Source organism: Leptodactylus fuscus, chromosome 7, assembly GCF_031893055.1.
Source record: "Leptodactylus fuscus isolate aLepFus1 chromosome 7, aLepFus1.hap2, whole genome shotgun sequence".
Lineage (NCBI taxonomy): Eukaryota > Metazoa > Chordata > Amphibia > Anura > Leptodactylidae > Leptodactylus > Leptodactylus fuscus.
The window spans coordinates 97,954,695-97,972,710 of NC_134271.1; the positions used below are offsets into that span (position 1 = coordinate 97,954,695).

At 41.5% G+C, this 18,016-nt stretch overlaps 1 protein-coding gene across 3 annotated transcripts in view; it reads left to right on the plus strand.

The window, feature by feature from the left end:
* Positions 1–18,016, plus strand: part of NEMF (nuclear export mediator factor) — a 35,365-nt gene that overhangs the window by 6,658 nt on the left and 10,691 nt on the right. For all 3 annotated transcript variants that reach the window (XM_075282599.1, XM_075282600.1, XM_075282601.1), the window contains exons 10-18: positions 1,179–1,254; positions 4,392–4,454; positions 4,556–4,633; positions 4,709–4,917; positions 5,266–5,448; positions 5,545–5,608; positions 5,767–5,855; positions 17,227–17,330; positions 17,700–17,762. In XM_075282599.1, the coding sequence (XP_075138700.1) occupies positions 1,179–1,254; positions 4,392–4,454; positions 4,556–4,633; positions 4,709–4,917; positions 5,266–5,448; positions 5,545–5,608; positions 5,767–5,855; positions 17,227–17,330; positions 17,700–17,762 (929 nt within the window). The remainder of the gene's footprint in view (positions 1–1,178; positions 1,255–4,391; positions 4,455–4,555; positions 4,634–4,708; positions 4,918–5,265; positions 5,449–5,544; positions 5,609–5,766; positions 5,856–17,226; positions 17,331–17,699; positions 17,763–18,016) is intronic.

An 18,016-nucleotide genomic window follows, 5' to 3' on the forward strand; every position in this document is an offset into this window, starting at 1 on the left:
TAAAGCCAATTAAAATAAGATCAAAATCATGCCTGTTGTCCCCATAGATTTTGAGATATCACTGGTTGAATCTGAGGTGCATGTACTCAAACTTTCAGTTTATACAGAGTGTAGGAGAATATGAACGGCTGACAATGCAGGGAGAGGAGAAAATGATTTTATTATTCTCCTGTCCCTGACACTTCAGATAACCCGAGGAGAGGGGGTACCTTGGACTTTAGCTCATTATATCACCCAGAAGCATACTTACCAGTTAACAACTTTTATGCTGCAGTAAATGCTGACCACAGAACCTACGTGGTTTTACAAAAAAAAAAAAGGGAAAATGGACTTTTGTACTCCTGGTTAATGGAAAAAAAAAAAAACCAAAACAACACACAGTAGGTATCGCCACAACACATCAAAACCCCTAAAATATAATGAGTATGTTATTTATTCTACGTGATAAACACCATAAACCTTAAAATTCAGATGCCAGAATTGATGTCTTCTGACCATCTCACTTCTCAAAACATATTAAAAACTGATCAAAAAGTCTTATGTACCCACACAATAAAAGGGAGACCAGGGAATGCAGAGAATGATAAAATGTTACTGGTTTAAGGCTAAAATGTTAGATCACTAAAGGGTTAAAATACACGTGTCAGTGATATTTATTTGAGTCATAAATTCAAAATCTGCAGTACAAAAAGTGCCAATTTGCATTACATACATAGTTACAGGACTCCTTATCTCAGCCCTTATCAGCCAAATTCAATTAAACCGGCTGATAAGTGGAAAAGCTGAAGATAGACAGCACAGTAATCCTGGAGCTCTCACCTCCCCCCTCCCCTATCTGAGGAGATCCATACTTGTCAGACATAAGCAGCACTCAGCCCCTCCCTCCCCCTTCCTGAGAGCAGGCAGCTACATCACTTGGGAAATAAGCAGATAAGCCCAGTGGCCATAGAAAAGCAGTGTCAACAATGAAGTGAATAAATGAAGACAGCGGCCAAACAAAGCAGTTTTGATAAAGCAATGTATTTAGGAAAAGTCTTAAATCCACATAAACTAGCAGTATAGATAGGATCCTTGTTATGGGACATTCCTTTAATAAAACACATCCTTGGCATGACCAGTCATTTTTCTTGAGACATTTTGTAAGGCTGGTGGTGTTAAATTTTATGTTTTTCATTTAGGTATGAGGAATTTCACCCATTTCTGTTTACACAGTATGTAACCTACCCGTATGTCGAATTTGAGACTTTTGATAAGGTACGTTGACATGATGTGTATTGTAAGTTGTACCTGAGTCGTACAAAATTAAGGGCAGGGAAGGTGTTGAAATAAAAGACATACTCCCCTGCCCCCATCTTTTTAGAAGTTCCTGTTTTTCAGCAGAAATGATGTACTCGAGCTTCTGTATGAGATTCTGAGGCCAGAGACTGGCTGCAGCAGCCATGTAGGCAGTGAGACGCATCATTGTTGGAGTGGTAGAACAGAATATTGGGGAGCTGGGATTGTAGGGCCTAGAACAGGTGAGTATTTTAACTCCTTCTCTGCCTTCGGTTAGTTTTGACATCTGGGCCAGGAAACCCTTTTATAGTTGGCACTGTATAGTCCTCCATTCCTTATCTGAAGAAGAAAGACCGATGGATGCGAGGATAAACTGCGCTACTCTCTTGAGATAAAATACGTTCTTTATTCCGCTTTTCTTAAAAACACGACGCTACATACAGCGTTTCGGGGGATTCCCCTTTCTCAAGTGTTACAGAAACACACAATGTACCTTAATAAAAACAAACAAATATCATAATGAATACAGGATATAGTTTCCTACAAAAAAAAAAAAAAAAAAAAAAGGTAAACAACTAAACATGGATTTTAAGTCTCTTCCAACCATTATTAAAGACCTCAGTGTTACCCTCCAAAATAGTTGTCACTAATAAATGGTCTGGGTAGCTAAAGAGGCAAACCAACACAGATACAGAGTATAAGTCATCAAATGTAAATCATCCAAAACCAACAACATATAAAATACAATATACAGCTAGATAGGAAGAGGGTTAGGGTAAGTTTTCTTACCAGACACAAAGTCAGGAGCAGAAGCTTCCCTGCTGGGGTATGGTTGTGATACACAGCGTGGAGTGAATCCACCACGTGTGTAACACGGGCTTTTACCTGCTACGCACGCTGGTAGGGAGGGTCACATGTATCCAAATTGTTAATCCCCACCAGCCGCTCAAGCTAATTGAAAACTGCTGTCCACAGATGATCCCTCTGTCAGAAAGAACAGAGGGTGCAGACAAAACGCTGTTCAATTAGGGCACTGGAACTAAACGCCTGGGCAGATTCATTCAAAATTAGGGAGCCCTAGACCATAATCTTATTTTACAGTGTGTTTTGTGATGTGTAAAAAGGACAGGTCATATTCGAATTCAGGAAGCCACGGACCCTGATCATGCTTTAAAGTGCATTTTCACATATATAATCAGGAGTCCCAAAACGATTAAAACATCTGTTTAAGAAATAGGTTGAAACCTCATCATAAATAAGTATATAAATAAATAAAAACTATATAATACGTTATCAACTTGAACCCACAATGAATATTACTCCTCAAATGAGGGAATTTTATTAAAAAATAGGTCTTATTTTAGACTGTAACATGGATACTGGTATAATAGGTCCATGATATAAAAATATAAAAAAAATAAAATAAATAATAAATCATGAGTAATAATACACATACATTTGAAAAACAAGGGGGTACAAAAATATAAGCATACAAGCTACAGTATAAGGACAGAACATTTCACATTAAAATCTTCAAAATCAGAGAATGAACTGAGTTGCATTGGTTTTTATCTGTTTAATCCATAAAAATGACCCACAATAGTGTACCTATTTCATACAAAGTTAGTTGGAGATGTCCTCCAAAGCTTCATTAAGTCCCTCTGGATGGAGCGTATTGAGTTTAAAAATCCAAAACATCTCTTTCTTTTTCAATGCCTCAAAACGATTATTTACATTGCTAGGAATTTGTTCAAGTGGAATCACATTAAAATTAGAAAAGCTGCACCCGTGTTTAGCCTTTGCATGTCTTGAAACACTATGTTTTTCATAGCCATTCGCAACATTGGAGCGATGCTTCTTAATTCTATCTCTTAGAGACATTGTTGTCCGTCCCACATACTGTAACCCACATGGGCAATTTAAAATATATACAACATACGACGATGAACAGTCTAGTCTAGATCTGATGGAAAATTTTTCGTTTGTAGACCTACTAGTGACTTCCCTCGTATTGTGTGCTATGTTTAAGCAGCATTTACACCTCGAATGCCCACATTTAAAGCTACCGGCATTTTTACTGGATTGAAGCTTAGTATTCATTTTCCCAGAGGATCTTAATTTGCTCGTGGTGGATTCACTCCACGCTGTGTATCACAACCATACCCCAGCAGGGAAGCTTCTGCTCCTGACTTTGTGTCTGGTAAGAAAACTTACCCTAACCCTCTTCCTATCTAGCTGTATATTGTATTTTATATGTTGTTGGTTTCGGATGATTTACATTTGATGACTTATACTCTGTATCTGTGTTGGTTTGCCTCTTTAGCTACCCAGACCATTTATTAGTGACAACTATTTTGGAGGGTAACACTGAGGTCTTTAATAATGGTTGGAAGAGACTTAAAATCCATGTTTAGTTGTTTACCTTTTTTTTTTTTTTTGTAGGAAACTATATCCTGTATTCATTATGATATTTGTTTGTTTTTATTAAGGTACATTGTGTGTTTCTGTAACACTTGAGAAAGAGGAATCCCCCGAAACGCTGTATGTAGCGTCGTGTTTTTAAGAAAAGCGGAATAAAGAACGTATTTTATCTCAAGAGAGTAGCGCAGTTTATCCTCGCATCCATCGGTCTTTCTTCTTCATTTATCGTTCCCTAAGGGGTATTTGGATGTTATTACTGCTGCTGTAAATCTCCCTTGTGTTTGGTACACGATCTTTTCAAATATATTTAAGTGTATATTTGGGAATCATCTGGGTTGCTCGGTATATATATATATATTTTCCATTCCTTATCTGGACACCAAGCCTCAGTCCCGTTACTAATCGGTAGCAAAATGTCTGCAGACATTAGGAAACTAAGGAGCGGGAAATTAAAAGGAGGAGGGGGGCTTAAATGTCCTGGTTGGCCAGTAATGTGGTGATATTAAACAGCACAAGAAGGTGGGCTTGGGGAGCATTTTAAAGATTGCAATAGATCCTGATCTCCTTTATAAATTCCCAAGTATTTTATTGCATTGCATGGTATAATAACATATTTGCATTTGCCTCATTTATATGTAGATATGGTTTAAGAAATGCATATTTATTTATTCAAAATCTTTTCTTTGTCCTTTCAGGCTGTAGATGAATTTTACTCCAAGTTGGAAGGTCAGAAGATTGATCTGAAAGCCCTACAGCAGGTGCAATGCCATTCCCTTAATCCAGCATCCATTAGTCCTAGACATGTAGCTGTAAATTTCTACATCTGCTTTTTGACCTTTTTATTCCTGGTCTTCAACAGGAGAAACAAGCATTAAAGAAATTAGAAAATGTCCGTAAAGACCATGAGCAGAGGCTGGAATCTCTGAATCTTGCTCAGGTATGTGTGTCCTCATGATGGCACCTTGTTTGGGGAGAGCGCTTGATATTTCATTATACTCTCATAAACTTGTAGGAAATTGACAAAGCCAAAGGAGAGCTCATTGAAATGAACCTGAACATTGTGGATCGCGCCCTGCAAGTTGTTCGCAGTGCTTTGGCCAATCAGATTGACTGGACGGAGATTGGGGTCATTGTCAAGGAGGCGCAGGCTCAGGGAGATCCAGTTGCTCTTGCCATCAAAGAGCTAAAACTAACGACAAATCATATTACTATGCTACTGAAGTAAGAAGAAACACTTGCTGAAAATCTATATGTTGTTAATTTCTGGAAATTGAAAACCTTAGTAGGCGACTGCCTGTTTGAGGATCTGTAATGTCCATTGTCTTAAGGACTTTGTCTCCTATAGGTGTAATGCAGCTATTCATTCTAGTCAACTAAGGGCATGTACAATGGTTAATGGTATGGGAACAAGATTATTGACCCATGTGTCCATAGTAGCAACGCAGGTGGCATTGCTCATACTACTATGACCTGATATGGAACTAACAGGGACTTTGGCTATAAGGGTTAATAAACATAAATATATGCATCAGATTATTAACAGGGCCATGTTTATTCCCATCTGAATAGAAACCCATACACACTATCGGAAGAAGAGGAGGATGAGGAGGAAGAAGAGAAACCGGAAATTAATGAGCCAAAAGGGAAGAAGAAAAAGGGCAAAAACAAACAGCAACCCAAGAAAACACAAAAGAACAAACCCACACTGGTGGATGTAGATCTCAGCTTATCTGCCTATGCCAATGCCAAAAAGTGAATTCATATATAACACTGCCTCTAGAGGCCTAATGTCAGCTAACGGTATTACGTTTTTCACAATGTACTAAATTATTTATACTGTATTTACAGGTATTATGATCACAAGCGACATGCAGCCAAGAAAACTCAGAAGACCGTAGAAGCAGCAGAAAAGGTAAAGGTTATGTCCAAATATTTCACTAGTTTTCAGTGAGGGTTTGGTTAACACCGTGGTCTCCTTATCAGATTGTAATAGCATAGGACCGTATCATACATTATGGTTAGAGAGCTCCAGAAATATATAGATGATATCTATATCTTTTTATGCTACAGGCATTCAAGTCCGCAGAAAAGAAAACCAAACAGACTCTGAAAGAGGTGCAGACTGTCAGCACTATTCAGAAAGCCAGGAAGGTGTACTGGTAAGGTCATACAAGTATCGATGTAGAGGAACGGGGTGCCAATTCTAATTGTCCAAACCCACGTCAAACTACTGTCCAAAGCGCATATTGTCATAGAATTCCTGACACAGGATGCAACGTACAGAGTTCAGAACGTACAGAAGGAAACAAAAAAACAATGAAAAGTCAGTGAAAAATGTTTTTACAATGACTTTCAATTGTTTTTGGTTGTCTACTGTGATATATATCGAAGCAGTTTAACCAATTGCAGAAGTTTGGGTTAATACTATGCTATATCTGTATAAGTGATCTCTCTGCACTAAGATCCTATTAGAAGAATAGGGAGATTCTCTTCCTACCGGTCTAAAGTTAGAGTGTTGGTATGCGGCACTCCATGTGGGAGGAAGACTGGGACTACAATTAACTGACAGGATAGATCCCTATAAATAAATCTCAGTTTACTACTTGCTGTTCTGTAAACAGATTTGATCATGAGTCCCATAATTCAGGACTGAAATACATAACAGCAAACTCAAATTGGATAAAACTGTAGAAAATTGCACATAAGAGCTACATCTTTCCCCTGCAAAACTTCTTTATTGGGAACATACCAACGCTGGCTTGCTCCAGGTGTGGGGCAAAAGTGACTGCATGTACATGTACCTCAGCATTTTGGCCATGAACAAGGTACCACTCTTCACCGTGTATATTCTTAAATCCTTTAGATGGGTCCTTTTGGCTTATCTACTGTAAGGGGTTCAGCTGACACGGTTGGGAACGGCAATGACACCATGCAGACAGGTAGTAGAATAAACAAGTCCAGAGTGTTTTATTTGGGTTTTCGGCATAAAACACTGTGCCAGCAAAGTAACAAAACAACAAAAACCCTAAGCCTTGTCCGGCTCTAGCTATACAGCAGATTACCTCTCTGACCTAGAGCAGGTTGAGTCACCATATTAGCAGGTCAAAGTCCACACTATACCTTTTTTCCTCAGGAGTGTTTTGCTCACACACTCCATGTGTGTATCCGGCCCGTAACTGAGCTTCCTTCCCCAGTAAATAGTCCTAAGGAAGCCTCACCTGTGAATGCCCCGACTTAGGGCAAAACCCCTGGTGGAGTAAGGGGGTGGACTGGAAGGCTCCTACTACCAACCTGCCCTCCAGTCCAGAAAAGCCAGCCCATAATAAGGAACAAGAGTTCCAGCAGACTATGCTCTGCTAGAACATTATTGCTCTGGCTTTCCTTTATCTCACCTGGCTGAGGAAACCAGGCGAGATATACACTCCGTCCACCACCTTACCGTACACTTTACCTCACTACTTAAAACTACTCCAGCTAGCTATGTGGCTCATTTTATTTTTGGAAAAATTAATTTTCATATTATGTATGGATTGGTTCACTTTTACGCAGAAGAAAACGAGAGTGTGACCTTTTGCCACTTTATAACACATTATCCGCATACTGCCTGCCCATATTCAAACAAAAATAGTGTGTTTTTGTTCTACTGCTTAGTTTCTTGGTCACCCTCTCACAGAGGTAAGAAGATCTATGTCTTAACAGCAAGGAAATACAAGCTTCATAGAACCTAGCAGAGGTATTACTTGTGATCTGATGAAGGGGTGAAGTATTCTGTGCGACTCCAAAAACCCCGAAACGCGTCATTATATTTATAGAGTAAACGCGTACCTCTTTTAATCACTTGGTTCCGAGTGAGCGCGTCTGACTGCCTGTTATTCGTATATCCAATACTTACTTACCTATTGCATTTTTTTCGATCACTTTTTTGGGGATCACTGAATGGAGTGCACATAAAAGCTAAAAGGGGGTAGCACATGCGGCTTCATTCATTTCAATGGGAGTGCCAAAGATAGCACTGTACTTCAGCTATCGCCAGCATTCTCATTGAAATGAATGGAGTGGTGCCCATACTGGCAACCATCACTCCATTCAGCATTCTCCTGATCAGTGAGGGTCAGATCCCCACTGACCTGCAAGTTATCCCCTATTCTATCTATAGGAGATGACGAAACCCCCTTTAAATAATAATTGCAATGTGATGTCCCCTGCACTTAAAGCATCTTAAAGGGTACCTGAAGGTAATGGATACTGATGACCTATCCACAGGATAGGTCATCAGTATCTGACAAGTAGGTGTCTGACACCTGGACCCCGCTCCGATCGGCTGTTTCAGCTGCCTGAAGCTGGATACAAGGTATACATCTAATAGCAACTAGGCCCTGTTGGGAATTTTTGGCCAACAATACCAGTACTTGACATGATCAGTTGCTTTAGGCCAGTCATCAGCCAGTTGGCACAGACTCACTATGGCTGATTTATAAAAACTGGTCTTAGTTGCCCATAGCAAGCAATTACAGCGCAGCCTCCATTTTATAGTACTTTTGAAAAATGGAAGCTGTGCTGTGATTGGTTGCTATGGGCAACTAAGACTATTTCTCTTTATGACACTGCGATTTTATCATTATCGGACAGTTTAGATGTAAAACTTACAGATGCCCGGTGTCCTCTGAGATGAGTCCTTTGATGGACTCTGGCACACGATCTGTGCGGGCAGTGAAGCTTAGGTCCACTTGTGCCCAAAGTGTAAAGCATGTGCAGTGATGGAGGATGTACTGACCTTGGCTTTACTGCATGAAATGTGCAGGTTCCATAGTCCTTCAGTGGACTCATTTTAGTGCAAACCGGCATCTTCACTCTTTGATTCCTAAGGCCTGGGTCACATCTGCATTCAGTATTCTGTTCGGGGAATCTACTTGGAAACCCCCTGAATGGAAATCTAGAAGCATTAAAAAGCGATTAGCTAAGAAACCACATGGACCCCGTAGACTATATTGGGGCAGTTGTGTTTTCTGCGCAGTGTCCGCACGAGGCATGTAGAGAGAAAACTACTGTGAGCACCACTTTTCTCTCTGCATGATTCGTGCGGAAACCGAGCGGAAACCACACGAACCCCATTATAGTGTATGGGGTCCGTGCAGTTTCTTAGGTAACCGCTTTATAATGCATTTGGTATTCTGTTTGGGGGGTCCAGACGCAGATGTGAACCAGGCCTAAGAATACCAGCGTTGAGCAGTGGTTTCATACAGAGGTTTGGGACCCTAAACTTCAATGGCTTAATGGCATACTCAGAGTTTAATGGTCACAAACAGGCAGGTGATTTGATTTGTGACCTCCTGGACTTGACCATGGGCTGGACTTCCAATATTCCTCTGCTATTATTTTGGCTATTCTCGTACTTTCCCGTACATTTTTGACTCTGGCTTGTGTGTTACTTTTTCTCTGTCTGCCATAGGCTTTTTGGTCTGGTCCTTAGCCTACAAGTGCACCTATTTCTGACACCTTGTTCGGGGTTGCTTCATCTACTCTGAGTAGCCAAGTCCATCCTGCCTTGCAGCAGACTCTTGTCTATCTCTGGGCAGCCTTAGGCCAGATTCACATGGTGGAAAATGAAGAAAATTCCTCTTCATTTGCCGCTGCCGTATTCGGACACGGGATTGCCACAACGTAATGCCGATGCAGGGCATTCATAATTCATTAACACTGAAGCTACAGTGCTGCTTTATTTATTTATTTTTATTAAGTTTATAGTGATTGTGTGTTTTAGATTACTCCTTGTTTTGATGATGGGACTTACATATTGAAGGTGTGGTCAAGGGATGTCACCCAAAATAGGTAATACAAACAGACACTAGATAGAAGGTGCGTTGTCTGCTTCTGTCTTTTAGGCTGAGGCCCACGCTGTGAAGAAGCAGCGTTTTACAGTATCTGCAAAGTGGATGTAATTCTGAATAATCCCATCCACACATTACAGAAAATCCACAGTGAAAAACTCTGCAGACTTTATGTGAAAAACGCTGCGAAAAAAACTGCAATGCATTTCCACAGCATTTTTCTCCACAGTGTCTTTTGCTGCGGCTTTCTACATCGAGCCTTAGCTTAAATGTCCGTTGTTCTCATCCTGTGATGTGAGCAATAGACATTAAATGATGGTAGTGTGAAAATACTCTTACTGGTTTAAGAAAAATATCATTAATCTACACACATCTGTATATGGTGTATCAAAAGATCTTGCACATACAATTGGTCCTAGTAAACAACTATATTATAAAGGCCATGGACATCCAAAGAACAGTCTCCTACTGAGAACATATACAAAAAAAATCTCATGATTTCTCATCCATTCATGTGAATCCAGCCATTAGGAAGCAGAATTTAACCACTTCAGTACCGGGCCAATTTGTGGTCCAGGACCAGACACATTTTCAGGTTTTTTTTGTATGTGCAGTTTTCCGGGCTGTAACATTTTTCTTGTATGTCTCATTCAACTAATTTTTGTGTCTTTTTTCAGGGACACATACGGCTTTATTTTTATGTTTTTATTTTCGAATGTATTTTCATTTTTTTTATATCCGAGAAAATATAAACATAATAGGAGGGAAATTGTGTCTGGTTTTCACTTTTATTATTTTTTTTATTTAATAACACAAAGTGTCACTGAAAAACTTTATAAAATAGTTTTTCCTCTCCGTTACGGTAATTTTTATTTTGTATGGTGTTGTCGGGGGTGGGGCTATAACCTTTAATATCGGCGTTTTATTAGCTTTTTGTTTTTGTTTTTTTAATTATTTTATTTTAATTTTTTTAAACATTTTATTTTATTTTTTTCAGATTGTGTCCCCATAAGGTCATAAGAGACCTTTGGGGACATCTGATCACTTTTTTTTTTTTTTTTTTTTTGTTAGGGAGGCTGATTTCCCCTATAACTGGGGCTGGTACATTTAGCCTCAGTTGCAGGAGGAATCCAGCCTCCTGCACACTGTTCTTTACACTTACAGAGCTGATCTGGATCCTGTAGGACCCAGCAGCTCTTGTAAGACACTGACACCGGTGGATCACGTGACCGCCGGGTCAGAGGGCGGCCGCATCATGACGGCGTCCATAGCCGTGTATACAGCGCTCATTGAGCACTGTATACACAGCGATCGAGAAGGCAGGGATGGAATAAACCTTCCCTGCCATCTCTATAGGAGCTTCGGCTGAAGTTACAGCCAGCTCCCAGCTTCAGCACGGTTTGTCCTGTCAGAACTAGGTAACCACTTCCCGGACGTTTATAGTCTATGGGTGGTCCGGAAGTGGTTAAAGTTCTATTAAGGGTCCATTCACACGACAAAAAAAGCTAGCAGAACATACTGAAATCAATGGAAGGCTTTTTTTTTCAGTGTGGAAAATTCAGCGCCAAATAAAACGCCATGGACCCTAATCGTACTTGGGTTATTTTGCATTTCATTAGTTTAATGTAATTAAAATAGATGTTTTAAATGATCATGTATTTTCATTTTCTGAATTAGTTGTGTGTTGTACAGTATCTTAGAATTTAGGGCCCCACTTGTAAACTTTCCCAGGGCCCTACTAAACCGGCCCTGCTTTTGGTTACCACATGTGTTTTTGGTATTTATTACCTTATGTGATTCCTGATCTAGGGAACTCAAGCTGCTCATAGATTGTCTAGGAATTAATAAAAGTCTAATAAATCGAGGACCTGCCCCTTTAACAAGGCTCGCAAATACTCACATCAAGAGAAATAATAGTGAATACAGAATCATGGACAACTAATAGGATTTTATTCTACAGAATTCTGCAAATATGAGATGGAAATTCTAAGACTATTATGTGATGAGCAATGTCCACTAGCTCTGATCTTCACTTGTCACTACATCATATTGTTGGCCAGTGCCGTCTGCACCTCCCAGTGGAACGGTTCCTTGTACATTACATAGATGTCCGATCATGTCATTGCATATTTCATTAGTTACTGGGGAGATGTTGGAGGAGCTTCTTCATCTTCTTGTCTGATGGAGTGACAGCTTGGTGGTGGGTGACATCTTGAAGGAAGTTTATGATACAGGAGCAACTATCTATCTTCTTATAGTTGTAAACATTTGCAGGGACACTTTTGGGGTGAGGGGGTTAGGATGTGCAGCATGTTCACAAATAGTCATTATTTTCTGTAATGCCGCCATATAGTAGCATAATATAGCTATACAGTACCATATAGTTATATACAGTACTCCAAGTATCACTATCTATCTATACTTGTATCATATGACTAGATAGATAGATAGATAGATAGATAGATAGATAGATAGATAGATAGATAGATAGAGGAGTGATAAGAAGGGGGAGTAAGAGGGAGAGAAGTATTGGGGAATAAGAAAAGGAGGGATGAGAAAGGGGCGAGCGAGTGGCTGGTGTTACTACAGGAAGAAGAGGCTTCTCCAGTCATTACCTGTATGCACCAGTATAGGGGCCGGATGGTCCGTGTCAGAAATGCTGGTGACATATATGAGCCCTACATCTTGCAGCCATGCTGGGACCAGGAGCTGTATGGTCGCCCTGCACAATGGGCAGCTGTTTCTCTCCTGCATCCACGTGGACAGGCACCGTTGGTGGAAATGATGGGTACAAGCTAGGTGGGATATCTGTTCCTCGGGTGCATAGTCCATTAGACAAATACAGCATGACCCATGCTCCTCAGAGTCTTGACTCCTAAGTGAGGGGGCTAAATCGGTAGAGAGTCCATTGTCTGTAGAGTGAGAAGTGACATCTTCTGAAATGTCAGACATAGGTGAATGGCTCCGGAGCTGAGTTGTGACTGGGGAGCGGCTCCTGTATTCAGATGGTCGTCTTCTCCTCCTCATCTGGCTCTCATGTGTGGAAGTCATCCTTCTCCCATGTTGGGACAGTCTACTCCGTGTCCGATGGGCGACGGGCGAGTCATTATCAGATCTTTCAGTGTGATGCCACGTCTGATCTTCCGGGACATGTCTGTCTGTGCGACTAGTTCTACGCTGCCTTGGCATGCTGTCGCCAGTAGCCACAAATAATTGTGGGTGTAAAGACAACAAAGTGTCAAACTAGAGTAAAAAAACTAAGTTTTTTTCGCTAGAGCCTGCTATGGAGATGCTATATATATCACTTCTCCTTCGCAAGTGGTCTGCAACACAGAATTGGAACACTAGATCCCTGATACATAGTGACATCATAATGGAGTCATGGCTACCATCTCCTGCTGCCCTTACATTGTAACATCATCGGGCTGTATGTGATATGATGACAAGTTACTTACCTAACAAGAACATGGCGGAGCTCACATTAGTCATTCTAGCCTGTTACCTGGTCCTCTATATTGTACACTATATTACTAGATTACTCAGATGGCCGCCATCTTTCAGTACCATCTCTAATATTCTCTTAAAGTGGTATCACCTCATTTTAAAGACAACTAATAACACGGTCTCCATAGACAGAACATACATCTTGGACTTCTAGGAGGATGGCAACCCTGGAAGATATCAAATCCAGCAATGTCTAGTAGTTCATGGATTTCACTAGTCCAGCACATCACCAGTATAAAGTCTTCCAGGCTAAGAGATAATAAACTACATATTACTGCAATGTCTCTGAGAGATCATGTACCTGGGGACTAAGCTGTAAGGTGCCTCCTTGGTGTCCAGGGCGCTAAGATGCCTTGCTTTGCCCCAACAGTTGTGATCAGTAATAATTAGAGATGAGCGAGTACTGTTCGGATCAGCCGATCCGAACAGCACGCTCGCATAGAAATGAATGGACGTAGCTGGCACGCGGGGGGTTAAGCGGCCGGCCGGCATCAAAGCGGAAGTACCAGGTGCATCCATTCATTTCTATGGAGCGTGCTGTTCGGATCGGCTGATCCGAACAGTACTCGCTCATTTCTAGTAATAATATATAAGACATCTCTTTTGCCAGACACATCTTAGCTGATATCAGAAGGAAGAAGCAGAACAAAGTTCATGTGAATAGATACTTGCTAAGCAAAGCAGATAACATAGCAAGTTCTTACTCCTACAGTGAGGGTGCAAGTACTGGAATCCTAGGGTGACAAACACTGGTGCCTGACTACTAATGACCAGGTACTGGTTAGTGACTGTACCACTGACCACCAGGTACTGGATAGCGACTGTACCACTGACCACCAGGTACTGGATAGCAGCTGTACCACTGCCCACCAGGTACTGGATAGTGACTGTACCACTGACCACCAGGTACTGGATAGCAACTGTACCACTGCCCACCAGGTACTGGATAGTGACTGTACCACTGCCCACCAGGTACTGGATAGTAGCTGTACCACTGCCCACCAGGTACTGGATAGTGACTGTACCACTCCCCACCAGGTACTGGATAGTGACTGTACCACTGACTACCAGGTACTGGTACTGGCATTCGGCCAATCAACGCTTGTTCTGCCGGAGGAGGCAGAGTCTAAGATCGGTCCACAGCAGTCTCCATTCTGGTCCGATCTTAGACTCTGCCTCCTCACAGACGAGCCTCCGGCAGAACCAGCATTGATTGGTCGAATGCTGTACTCTGTATGGCATTCAGCCAATCAACGCTGGTCAATGCATTCCCATGGGAAAAAGTCGGCTCCCGTATATCGCAAGCTGACAGGGATTCCGACCAGATAGAGCCCCAAAGAGCTGGGTGAGTGACATTCCCACCTAAATAAAGGTAATCCGTAGCTAACCCTGCCTGTACATCTATCCCTGTCTCACAGTCACATAGTTCACAGTCTCATATCAACCGGATATTAAATCCACTGTTCGTATAAATTGGAGGTCACCTGAATTAGCCAGCCAATTACTTTGTCCAATTTTTTTTCAATGCCTCCATTGTCGTAGTTCCTGTCCCACCTCCCCTGCGCAGTTATTGGTACAAAAAAAGCGCCAGGGAAGGTGGGAGGGGAATCAAATTTTTAGTGCGTTTGCCATTTGGTGTCTGACTCGAAGCGAACATCTTGAACAACCTGATATCCGATCGAACATGTACTTGCGCGAACGCTGTTCGCTCATCTATAATCATCATCAGCATCATCATCATTATTATTATTTAATTATATATCACTATTAATTCCATGGTGCTTTACATTTGAGGGGTTACATACAATATACAAAATATACAAATAGATATAATACTAACAATGACCGACTGGCACAGTGGGGTAGAGGGCCCTGCCCACAAGAGCTTACAATCTATGAGGGAGGAGGGGTAGAGACAGATCAAACAAGTGTATTGAGGTTTTGGGGGACTACGAATCAAATCAAAGAAGCTTTATTGACACGTCCAAATAGATATTTGGCATTGCCAAAGCAAGAAAAGTGGGGGGGGAGAGTTGGGGTTGGTGGGAGTGATGGAGGGTTGCGGTGGGTGATTTGGGGTATAATAGTCTTTGGGGTCTCATCTACCCTTTAGTTGGTGGCAGGTGGACACATATTGGGCAGCGATCTCCACAGTCAACTCCTCTTCTCCCAGTAGGATATAGAGTTACCTCTTCTCATCCAATCAAATTAAAACAAGTCAAAAGAACTTTATTGGTGCCAAAGGGAGAGGTTGGTATGGCGGGAAGAGGTGGGAGGGGTTGGGACGTGTGGGGGTGGGTGATTATCGGGGGCAGTAATGGGACGTCCGGGGGTCAATGGGTGATTAGAGGGGGTGGTAATGAGGTATAAGGTATAACAGTCCATGAGGCTTCATCTTCCCCTCAGTTGGTGGCAGGTGGACACGTATTGGGCAGCGATCTCCACAGTGGCCTCCTCTTCTCCCAGTAGGATGTAGAGTTTCCTCTTCTCGTCCGCTGTTGCGAAGTCTGGGATGTGAGCAGAGAGTCTTTGGTAGTAGGCGGCCCTCACAACTGAGTATTTGGAGTAGTGTAGCAGGAAGTGGGCCTCGTCTTCTAGGCCCCCCTGGTCACAGTGTTGGCACAGTCTGTTCTCCTGTGGCTTGTATGTCTGCCTGTGTCGCCCCGTCTCCATCTCCAGGTTGTGGGCGCTCAGTCTGTACAGGCTCAGGGTCTGTCTATGTTTGGTGTACTGTATTTTCTCCAGGTAGGTGGCCATGGTGAAGTCCCTTTGCAGTGACTGGTACACGGTGAGTTTCTTGGAGTTATTTATTGTGCTTCTCCATTTCTCGATGTACCGCTCGATGTAGCCTACAAGTGCACCTATTTTTGACACCTTGTTCTGGGGTTGCTTCATCTACTCTGAGTAGTCAAGTCCATCCTGCCTTGCAGCAGACTCTTGACTATCTCTGGGCAGCCTTAGGCCAGGTTCACATGGTGGAAAATGAAGAAAATTCCTCTTCATTTGCCGCTACCGTATTCGGACACGGGATTGCCACAACGTAATGCCGATGCAGGGCATTCTTAATTCATTAATGCTGAAGCTACAGTGCAGCTTTATTTTTATTATTAAGTTTATAGTGATTGTGTGTTTTATATTACTCCTTGTTTTGATGGTGGGACTTACATATTGAAGGTGTGGTCAAGGGATGTGACCCTAAATAGGTAATACAAACAGACACTAGATAGAAGGTGCGTTGTCTGCATCTGTCTTTTAGGCTGAGGCCCACGCTGTGAAGAAGCAGCGTTTTACAGTATCTGCAAAGTGGATGTAATTCTGAATAATTCCATCCACACATTACAGAAAATCCACAGTGAAAAACTCTGCAGACTTTATATGAAAAACGCTGCGAAAAAAACCTGCAATGCATTTCCACAGCACTTGCCTCCAAAGCGTTTTTTTTGCTGTGGCTTTCTACAGGGGGCATTAGCTTAAATGTCCGTTGTTCTCATCCTGTGATGTGAGCAATAGACATTAAATGATGGTAGTGTGAAAATACTCTTACTGGTTTAAGAAAAATATCATTGTTCTTCACGCATCTGTATATGGTGTTTCTTGCACATATAATTGGTCCTAGTAAACAACTATACAATAAGACAACAATAAGAAAAATTGCAGAATGCCTTATTCCAGACTATATTACAAAGGCCATGGACATCCAAAGAGCGGTCTCCTTCAGAAACATACAGACTGAGAACATATATAAAAAAAAACTCTTATGATTTCTGCTCCATTCATGTGAATCCAGCCATTAGGATGCAGAATGTAAAGTTCTATTGATAGTACTTGGTTTATATTACATTTCATTAATGTAATTAAAAATCGATGTTTTCAATGATCATGTATTTTCATTTTCTGAATTAGTTGAGTATGTTGTTGGTACAGTATGTTACAATTTAGGGCCCCACTTGTAAACTTGCCCAGGGCCCCACTTTGTCTAGAACCGGCTCTGGTTGCCCATGGGCATCGGACTTAATGTTGTTAAAATTGCATAGAATGACTTATTAAAAACGTGTAAAAAAAAAAAGCAGTAACTGAATAGGACTATGGAGGAGACAATGGTTGGTACAATTGTACATGCAATGTTCTAGTTGACATACTTGTCTGATCGGATCTGATACATTTGTTCAATTGAGGGTTTTTTTCCTTTGTATGTCAGGTTTGAGAAATTCCTGTGGTTTATAAGCTCTGAAAATTACCTGGTCATAGCTGGAAGAGACCAACAACAGAATGAAATGATTGTGAAGAGATACCTGCGGCCAGGTCAACAATCTATTACTTATGATTTGATCTGTATGTGACTGTATGTTAAGCATAACATAATGTATGTATATAGGACCTTAAATATCTGATGCTGATGTTCTTCCAACCTCTATACCCGGAATAGGGGTCTCCTAGATCTCACCTGACTAGTGTGGAAGCTCTCGCATCCATATGTAGATTGAATGGACATGGGGGCTGCACATATGCATGGTTTTTTTAAGAAGTGGGGGAGAAGAGGCAGAGGTCGCAGCTGGGGGGTTGAGAGGGGGGTCCGTGGTCGTGGGGGGGGGGGGATCGGGGTTTAACTGAATGTGGATAGCACTGTATGTTCTGGACCTGATAATGACTGGTGTTTTTGTATCTATACAGGTGATATATACGTGCACGCTGACCTGCATGGTGCCACCAGCTGTGTCATTAAGAATCCCCGAGGTAACAATCTGCACAGATTTCTTCCTTTTTATTGCATTAATATTAATTACAATTATTGTGCATTTTGTATTATAATATGTTGAATGAAATTAAAGAAGCACTATGGAATTCAATGTACATATTCCTCTATACATAGAACAGCTAAGAGAAAGAGAAATATAAAAGTCAAGATGGAGTCTGATCAGGAGTGAGGAGAAGCTGAATTGTAGGGATATGAGGGCAGAATACATGAACGAAATCTGCAGGGTGACAGT